A 9,442-nucleotide genomic window follows, 5' to 3' on the forward strand; every position below is an offset into this window, starting at 1 on the left:
GGGTCTGTTTCAGAGTCAGACCCCCCAGAGCAGTTCCTCCAGCCAGCAGAGGGAGCCCACCAAGCCCCACAACTCCTGGGGTGCCAGCCAGCCCTGCCCTGGGGTTCCCCAGTACCCCTCACCTTCAGGTGCATTTTCAGGCGCTCCCCAATCATGTTGGAGTTGTTGACAATGTTGTAGTGGGAGAGGGTAGCACCCTTGGGATGGCCTGTTGTCCCCTGGCAAGACAAGCAGGTGTCAGCCTGGCACCCTCCTCCCAACCCTGGGCCACTGTGTAGTGGACTAGGAGTCAGGTGATTGGATTCTTGACCCCAATCCATCATTTGTTCATTTAGTGTGTACCTGCACTATGCTAGGTGGTACAAATGCATAAGGTGTGGGCTCATGAGGTGGTTCAGAAGACTGTACCTCCCACTAGCTGCATGTCTCAGTGTCCCCATCCGCTAAATGAGAGGCAGGCTCTACCAGCTCTGATCTGTGGTGACTCAAGAGCTGGGGGAGAGGACATGTGATGAGGACACAGGTTGCTGATGTCTCTCAGAGCAAAGAGAACAGCCAGGCCAGGACACCGCGACCTTGACGCCCGGAACTGGCCTCAGGAGAGTGTCTGCCCTCCTAACCTCTGCCACCTCCTTATTCCCGGGGAAGGATCACTGGGCCAGAGGTTTGTGTGCAGTCTGGGCTTGGGATCTGGTGGCCTCTGCCCTACCGAAGTGAACTGGATGTTGATGGGGTCATGGCAGGACAGGAACTGCTGGGTATAACGGAGTCGAGCCATGTGCTGCTCCGAGCTGCCTGCCGCTACCACCTCCTTCAGGAGCAGGGTCCCCGGCAGAGGGTCATCCACTGAGATGAGTGTGGTCAGCTCTGGGAGTCTGGACATGGGGAGGGTTGGGAGTTAGGGAGGCTGCACCCTGGCCTCTCCCCTGCCTCACCCTGGGACATACCCACCTCTGACTCTTCAAGGCCCCCACCTGGGCCCCCTCCAGCTCTGGACAGATCTGCTTCAGGATGTCATAGTATTTCTGGGTCTTAAATTGCTTGGGGAACACGAGGGCTTTGCAGCCTACCTGTGAAAAGAGTCACCTCTCTGTGGTCATCAGGAAGTCTGGGCTGGGAACTACAGGGACCCCACTAATGAGTTGTTCTCTCATTCCCATTCAAGTTGATCCCCACTTGCACACCTACTGACACACACACACCTTCAACCCCCCTCCACACACACACACACAACACACACACACACACACCCTGGGACATCCACAAATACCAACTTGCACACACCTCCCCCAACACATACATGTGCACTACACTCCAAGACAAATACACATACATACATGCCGCCCACGAGACACACACACACGCCCCCAACTCACAGAAAAGCTGCCCTGCCATGCGCACCAGCCTGTGTCTGAGCTGCCACTCTCCCCATGGAGGCGACACCTCCTTCTACACACAGTCTCAGGGAGGACAGATTCTGAGCATCATGACCTCCCCAGGAAGGGGTCCTACCTTTTTGAGGGCATACTCCAGTTCCAATGCCTGGTAGGCTGGGTTCACAGACACCTGGAAGGGACAGTGAGGGCATGTCAAATGTCCTGGACAGACTTTGTCCCCTGCACCTGCAGGAGGCACAGAAACACCAGGTGGGCAGAGGAGCACCCTGTACCCGGGGACGTCCCCTGGACAGGCCTCAGGAGAAAGCACCATCTGGGCTGAGATCAGTCAGCATTGGTTTGGTTCTGAGGCCAATGATGTTCCCCTTCCCCATACCCATCTGGGTCAGGCCAGCCCCTCCTCACCAGAATGATGCCCGCCTGAGCGGTGGCCAGCTGCATGAGCACCCAAGCGTATGAGTTAGGTCCCCACATGCCCAGTCGGTCACCCTTGCTGAGGCCGAGGCTCAGGAGTCCTGAAGCAGCCTTGTCCACCTGGTGTAACCGGACAGGGCACAAGCACAAATGAGAGGGATGCAGCAGGAAGGGACCCATACTCCCACCTTCAGTCCTTAGCCCAGGGGCTCACATCAGGGAACAAGGGGGCCAGCAGATTCCCAGGCCTCAGTGGGTCTTCAGTGGAGACTGGGAATATGCATATTTCACAAGGGCCCCATGGGATCCAAATTTAGGCGGCACTGGGGCCTCCTCTGCCTGAGGCCTGGCCCTTTCTTCTGTCTTCCCTTGGAGTTCTCAGGTAGTCCCAACAAACTGCCCCATAGCCAAGTTCCCTCTCTCTCTCTCTTGTCCTCCCATCCTAGAGATACAGCAGCTTGGCCACTTTAAGGGTTCAAGGTTAGGACCCACCTCTTCCTTGAGCTGGGCAAATGTCAGTCTGATGTTCTCCTGGACGACAACCAAGGCCTCCCGGTCTGGTAACCTCTGGGCTGTGGTGTCAAGGCACCATCCCACAGTCTTGCTGACAAGACGCATTCTGGTGCGGCCCTGAACGTAGCTGAGGCCTCCAATGGGCAGGGGGGTGGCCTGATCTACATCTCCAGAACTGCGAAGAAAAGGAGCATGGTCTTGAGCACACTAGGCTGGACCCCCCTGGCTGGTAGGTGGGCTGCTGACAATGCCTTGGGAACCATTTGAATGTTGTCAAATCTTCCTGTGAAACAAGGATAAGGATAGCCCTTGGTTCTTTCTAACCACAGGCCAAAGCTGCAGTGTAAGGACAAGGTTGCCCCACGCTGGGGACAAGGGGCCCTCCCTCACCTGTCAGGAAAACTGCCCCAGGGAAACCCAGGAGAGCCCACCTAGGCATGTAGGATCTCACAAAGCATGACTCTACCCACACCTCCATCTCCTGCTCATTGAGGTTCTTCCTAAGGAAGCAATGAAGCCCTAGCTTCCTGAACTCTTTGGGGGACCAGTCTCTCTCTTTACAGCTTAAAGGTCAAAGATAGAATCAGAGAAGGATTCTAGAGGGCAGGTGGAGGTTCTTCATTTTAACATGCTCACCATGTGCCAAGCTGGACACCTCTGGATAAAAAAAAGAATTCCTCTGCCCCTAATTCTTCAAATGGTCCCCAGGCTTGGGCCGCTTGCTCTTGGATGATGTCATACATAAGACGATGGTTTAAAGCAGCCAGCTAAGACAGGGATGGGGAGGCAGATGCCAGCTAAACCAGGGACACACAGAGCTGCTTGAGTTCCAGGCTGGACTCAGGGCTCCCTGACCCCATTGAACACTCCTTGCTGAGGAGCCCATGTGCCAGCATTCCTCAGCTCTCACCCTTCTCAGGGCACAGGTTGGTGAGGACAGGTCTGGACAAAAGCCTGGGCAGTACAGAAGCAATCTGATCTCTGGTCACCTTTATCATCTTTTCAGGAACTTCAGTCCTATTAGATCAGAGTGACCCCCAGACCTCTGTCTTTTAATTCCTGCTCCAGGGAGCTCTTCCTCACCACTCATTAACTGTGGGACTCTGGGAAAGTTACCAAGAGCCTTTGTTTACTCTTCTGCAAAATGGAGATAAATAGACCTATTTGGCCCATTCAGTGGATGAGCATGAGGTACAAATGAGTGCAAACTACAAGGCACTTTGGAAGTGACGAAGCGCCACTGTGCAACCGACAAGCATTTACCATCTACACATGCGTCTACTGACCCTTCATTCACTGCTGTTGTTGGTACGTGCTGTCAAGTCGGTTCTGACTTATCTGGAGCAGCTGGTGGGTTTGTGCTGTCCACCTTGTGGTTCTCAGTTCAGTGATGATCCTACAACACCACACCGGGACTCCTCTTAGATACACACTAATTGAGCATCCAGACATGCTAACAATGGACAGCAAACAAACCACAGAGCTTCCCTTCAGGAGCTTTCCCGGTCCTGGTGTGGTGATGCTGGATAAGCACTGGATTGCTTATCCAACATCACTTAACAACACTCAGCTAGCTCCTTCTGTATAGGCTTGTTGTTGGGTGCCAGGAGTTTATTCAACTCACAGTGACCCTCTAATAGGGCAGAGCAGAAGTCCCCCCCACAGGGTTTCCTAGACTGTAATCTTTACAGCGGCAGATCACCAGGTTTTTTCCTCGCATACAGCAGCTGGTAGGTTAGAACCACTAACCGCTTAACCACGGCACCACCAGCGTTCCTTCAGAGTTCTTTCTATCTTACCCACTGCTGTCGAGTTTATTTAAACGCATAGAGTAGAACTCCCTATAGGGTTTCCAAGGCTGTAAATCTTTACGGAAGCTGACTAACACACCTTTCTCTCTTAGTCAAACCAAAACCAAGCCCCCCCACTGCCATCGACTTGATTACAATTCATGTTGTTGTGAGGTACCAGCGAGTCGAGTCCTGCTCAGTGATTCACAACAGAACGAAACACTGTCCTGTCCTGCACCATTCTTACATTGTTGTTACATTTGCGCTCACTGCTGATGCCACTGTGCCAATCCATCTCACTGGGGGTCTTCCTCTTTTTTGCTGACCCTCTACTTTACCAAGCATGATGTCCTTTTCTGACTCATGTTGTTGTTGTTAAATGTCGTCGAATTCTGACTCATAGCAATCCTGTATAGGGTTTCTGAAAGCTTCATCTTTTTCCCACAAAGTGGCTAATGGCTCGAGCCACTGACTTTATGGTTCACAGTCCAGTGCTTATTATATGTGCTCCCTTCCTAATAGCAACCCTATATGGGGTTTCCAAGACTGTAAATACTTAAAGGGAACAGACGTTTTCATCTTTCTCCTATGGAACCATTGAATTTGAACCACCAACCTTGTAGCTAGCAATCAATCCAGTGCTTATCCTACAGTGCCACTGGGGCTCCTTCTTTCATAATCTGGGTCCTGTAAAGGGGAACCTAAAACATCCTGGGAGCACGAGGAAAGCTTCCTTGAGGAAGTTATGCTCAGAACTGAGCTCAAAACTGAAAGTTGAGCAAATACTAACTAGCAAAAAGGGGAGAGAGACCATTTCCAGCAGAAGGCAGCACAGCCTTTGAGGAATTAGAAGTGGCCAGGTGGTGCAGTGGGTTAAGTGTTGGGCTGCTAACCTAAAGGTCAGAGAGGTTCAAACACACCAGTTGCAGCAAAGGAGAAAGATGAGGCAGATTGCTTCAGTAAGACTCATTCCCAGCCTCAGAAATCCTGTGGCGCAGTTCTACCCTGCCCTCCAGGGTCACTGTAAGACAGGTCAGTAGTCAGTGGCTGGAGCACAGAACACGGAACAGTGAGTGCTATGCGGTGGGCAGGGGCCAGTCTGCACAGACCTTTATCCCAGGAAGAAAGGACCTGGGTGGGAGGGGTGACTGCAAAGTGAACCGGCTGAGACCACGGGGTCCAGTGTAGCTGCTGACCTTGCAGCGGGGCCCCAGCTCAGGACACGCTACGCCAGAAAGGCTCCGTCTTCCCCTGACCTAACAGGATAAGGCAGGCCCCGAAACTCCAGGTCCAGGATCGGGTGGCCCAAGTGGATTCGGATTATCTGTGAACTGAAGAGGGAGGAATAGACTTTAATATCAGAATCCATGATTATAGAACAATTCCTCGGCCAGGGATTAGGGACCAAGAGGGTGTTCCTTAGCCCAGCTGGAGCCTGGAGCATCTGTCTGAAGTTCAACCTAGGGTCTGCCCGGCACACTTGAAGAAGAGTCAGGGCCAGCCCTCAGGTCCACCCCACCAGTGACCACCTGGCAGATTTGGAACCTGGAGTATGCCCTCTCTTGATGTCTGATGCTTACACAACCACATGTGGACCTAGGTGGGAGCCCAGCAACTGTGACCTGGAGTAACAGTTGAGGGCATGCAGTCTCAAGCAGACCATGCAATACTTGAAGATTTCTAGACTTCCTAAGGGCTTCTAGGGGATCCCTGAGTGGCACAAGTACTTATTTACTAAACAAAAGGTTGGCGGATCGAACCCACCCAGAGGCACCTTGGAAGACAGGTCTAGTGATCTGCTTCCAAAATGTCGCTCCTTTGAAATCCATTGAGTGCAGTTGTACTGAAGCACCTTGGCACTGGGAGTTGAAGCTGACTCAAAAGCAATGGATTTTTAAAGAATTATTATTGTTTTTTTCAATCAACAGACTTAGTTTTCTTAGTACAATTTTTTATTTGTACTAAGAGGAAATTGTTTGGATTTTTCTGTTATGAATTAACTTAATCCTAAAAACATAGGTGAAACCACACTGAATACTTTTCATCTTGTCTAGGTGGGTCAGGTTCAAGGAGATGGGGATAGGATTCATTGATTTAATAGTAATTGTTATCATACTTAATTGCAAACTATGAAGGTATAAACTGTGTAACAAAAAGGGGGGAGTATTTAATCTTACATTCCAGGAACAGAGGACCCTAGGGCCATCAAGGGAAAGGAGCATGAGCTGAACATAGGACCCTAACCAGAGAAGCAGCAACACCAGAGATGGGGCAGGCAATAAACAACTGGAAGGAGGTTGGCAGAGGAAAGATGGGGGTGGCGGGAGACACAGGAAGGAATGCAGTGGTTAAAGTGAATAGAGGTAAATGCTGTTAACTGTGGATGCATGGAGGGGATTGCAACCATGCAATGAAACACAGTTTATGATTTGTTGAATGTAAAACCAATGATCTGCTCTGTAAACCTTCACTCAATTCACAATAAAAAGTTAAAGATGAGGCTTTCTGCTCCCATAAAGATTTACAGCTTCGGAAACCCTGTACAGGGTCACTATGAGTTGGAACCGACTCCGTGGCACAAAACAACAATTCTACAGGGGAGGAAGCTGAGTCGCAAAGAAGCCAAGTGATCTGGCTGGCCAGTAAATAGCTGAACCAAGAGCTGAGTCTCTAGACCCACTGCAACTGCCTCAAGCTGCCACTATGCCTGCTCACACCCTACCCTAGATAGTGGGGAAGGGAGCGCCTCTGAGCAAGTCTTCTTTTGACCTTTTGGAAGATCTCCTATATAATCATCAGAGATTGGCTAACCTCAACGTTATTGCGTTCTACTAACCTGTCCCAAGAAATTGGGCCTGGAGGAGAACAGGGTAGGTGTGGGCAACAGATTGTTTCTCCTCAAGGAGTTCAAAGAATTCCAGAAACATAAACATAAAAATCACTCAACATTTTGAAAGCCCAAGAACAAACAGAATGGATTCTGCCCTTCTTCCCCACACCCACCTTAAACACCTTAAACAAAGTGGCATGTAGCCCTTTTGTAACCTGAAAAAGACAATAAAGAGTTTTTTGTTTTAGGGTAAGTTTTACTTAATTTTGTCTTTCAATGTTGGGCTGGGAAGCTTAAGGAACTTAAGGAGGCCAACTTAAGGAGGTCAAATTTAAGGAAGCTTAAGGAGGCAAACCATTCCAACTTCTGCCAACTGAAAGAACTAGAATACCAAGGGAGGCTTCCTCTATTTAGATTGTTGTTGTTGTTGTTGAGTGCCATCGAATTGGTTCTGACTCACAGCGACTCTGTATAGGGTTTCCGAGAAGCAGTTGGTGAGTTTGAACCACAGACCCTGGGATTCAAACTGACCTTGAGGTCAAGTGTTTATCCTATAGCACCACACCAGGGCTCCACTATTTAGACTGGGTGTTGTAAAACCAAGGGCCCTTAGAGCCTGGTGGGACCTTGATAAAGGGAACTGGAGGTGAAGTGCCCATTGCCTTTCAGCCAAATTTCAACTCCTGGAAACTCCATGTGTTACAGAGTAGAACTGCTCCATAGGGTTTTCTTGGGTGGCGCAAACATTTGAACACTCAAAAAAGTTGGTGGTTCGAACCCACACAGTGCTGGCAACATGCTTCAGAAAGGTCACAGCCTTGAAAATCATGGAGCAGTCCCCTCAGCACCCAAAGGGTTGCCAAGAGTCAAAATGCACTTGATGGTCACAAAGAACAGTCTTTATAAAAACCAGTCACCAGGACTGTAGAACCATTGTGTTGTTGGTAAATTCCTACCCAAAGCGACCCTGGGTAGGATTTACAAGCAGCGGCTAGTGAGCTGAACAGCTGACCTTGCAGAACAAACCGACTTTACAGTCTAGTGCACTAACCCACAGGTTCAAACTCCAAACCTTTAGTTTAAGGTTGTTGTTGAGTACTGTGGAGTCGGTTCCAATTCATAGTGACTCTGCACAGGGTTTCCAAAGCTATAAATCTTTACGGGAGCAGAAAACCTCATCTTTCTCCCACGGAACAGCTGGCAGTTTTGAACTGCCGACCTTGAGGTCAGCAGCCTGATTTGTAACCACTATGCTAGCAGAGCTCCTTTAATAGTCAAGCACAAACTAGTCTGTCCCTTTCAGGTACCAACTTATACTTCCATGTTGTTGTTAAGTGCCATCTAGTTAGCTCTGACTCATGTTGTTGTTATATGCAGTGGAGTCGGTTCCGACTCATAGCGATCCTGTACGGGGTTTCTGAGGCTGTAAATCTTTACAGGAGCAGAAAGCCTCAACTTTCTCCCACGGAACAGCTGGTAGTTTCAAACTGCAGGTTGTTTTTGTTAAGTGTGGTCAAATCGGTTCCAATTCATAATGACCCTGTATAGACTTTCCCAGGCTGTAAATCTTTACAGGAGCAGAAAGCCTCATTTTTCTTCTACAAAGCAGTTGGTGGGTTTGAACTGCCATCCTTGTGGCTAGCAGTCCAAGTGATTATCCTACAGCATCGCAAGCACTCCTATATTTCCATGTTGTTGTTGTTGTTAAGTGCTGTGGAGTCGATTCCGACTCATAGCGACCCTGTACAGGGTTTCCAAGGAGCAGTTGGTGGTTTTGAACTGTTGACTTTCTGTTTTGAAGTCCAGGGCTGATCCTACAGCGCCACACCAGGAGTCCTATAGTTCTGTACGAGGTTAAAAAAAATTTTTTTTTAGAGTTTAAGGTAGTGTTGATAGTAGTCATAATTAAACGAAGGGACAGATTGTACTGTTTACCTTCTCATCAGAAAAATAAAAGCAGCATGTATCACTTCTGTGTGAAACAGACACTCACATATAAATATCAATAAATCTGGGAAAGCCAAGCAAACACATCTGTCTGTGCTCTGTCTTAGAAATTACCCAAGAAGAGAAATAACTTCAACTCTGAATATAGAGGCATTCTCCTTCCTGGGAGTCCAAATAAATGGTAAAACAGCTTATGTTCTTTCTCTCTTGTACAGTGGGCTTCAAAAAAATTTGTAGGAAAATGGAATGAAAAGACCATGGAATTTTCCCATGAACCCTTTGAAGCCTCCTCATACACGTCATGGTTCACTGTGACCATTAGCCCCACCAGCTGGTCCCAATCCATGACTATTTCCCCTCATCCCCACCGCTTCACCAGGCCCAGGAGCACAGAGCAGACACTAATCAGTCCCCAGCTGGAATACCGCTCCAGAATGAAGCGAGAATCCACCTGGTGACTCTGCTTTACAGTGTGATTTCTAGAAATGTCTACAGAGACTTTTAATGATGCTTGGAAATGTGATGATTCTGTGTTATGAAAAACATGGATA

At 49.1% G+C, this 9,442-nt stretch overlaps 1 protein-coding gene across 1 annotated transcript in view; it reads right to left on the reverse strand.

The window, feature by feature from the left end:
- Positions 1 to 9,442, reverse strand: part of ACSF2 (acyl-CoA synthetase family member 2) — a 38,976-nt gene that overhangs the window by 10,931 nt on the left and 18,603 nt on the right. The window contains exons 2-7 of the mRNA XM_006832463.1: positions 2,304 to 2,499; positions 1,803 to 1,931; positions 1,513 to 1,566; positions 952 to 1,070; positions 710 to 875; positions 123 to 218 (exon numbers count right to left, since the gene is read on the reverse strand). Of these exons, the coding sequence (XP_006832526.1) occupies positions 123 to 218; positions 710 to 875; positions 952 to 1,070; positions 1,513 to 1,566; positions 1,803 to 1,931; positions 2,304 to 2,499 (760 nt within the window). The remainder of the gene's footprint in view (positions 1 to 122; positions 219 to 709; positions 876 to 951; positions 1,071 to 1,512; positions 1,567 to 1,802; positions 1,932 to 2,303; positions 2,500 to 9,442) is intronic.

The sequence above is a fragment of the Chrysochloris asiatica genome, unplaced genomic scaffold, assembly GCF_000296735.1.
Source record: "Chrysochloris asiatica unplaced genomic scaffold, ChrAsi1.0 scaffold00007, whole genome shotgun sequence".
Classification (NCBI taxonomy): Eukaryota; Metazoa; Chordata; class Mammalia; order Afrosoricida; family Chrysochloridae; genus Chrysochloris; species Chrysochloris asiatica.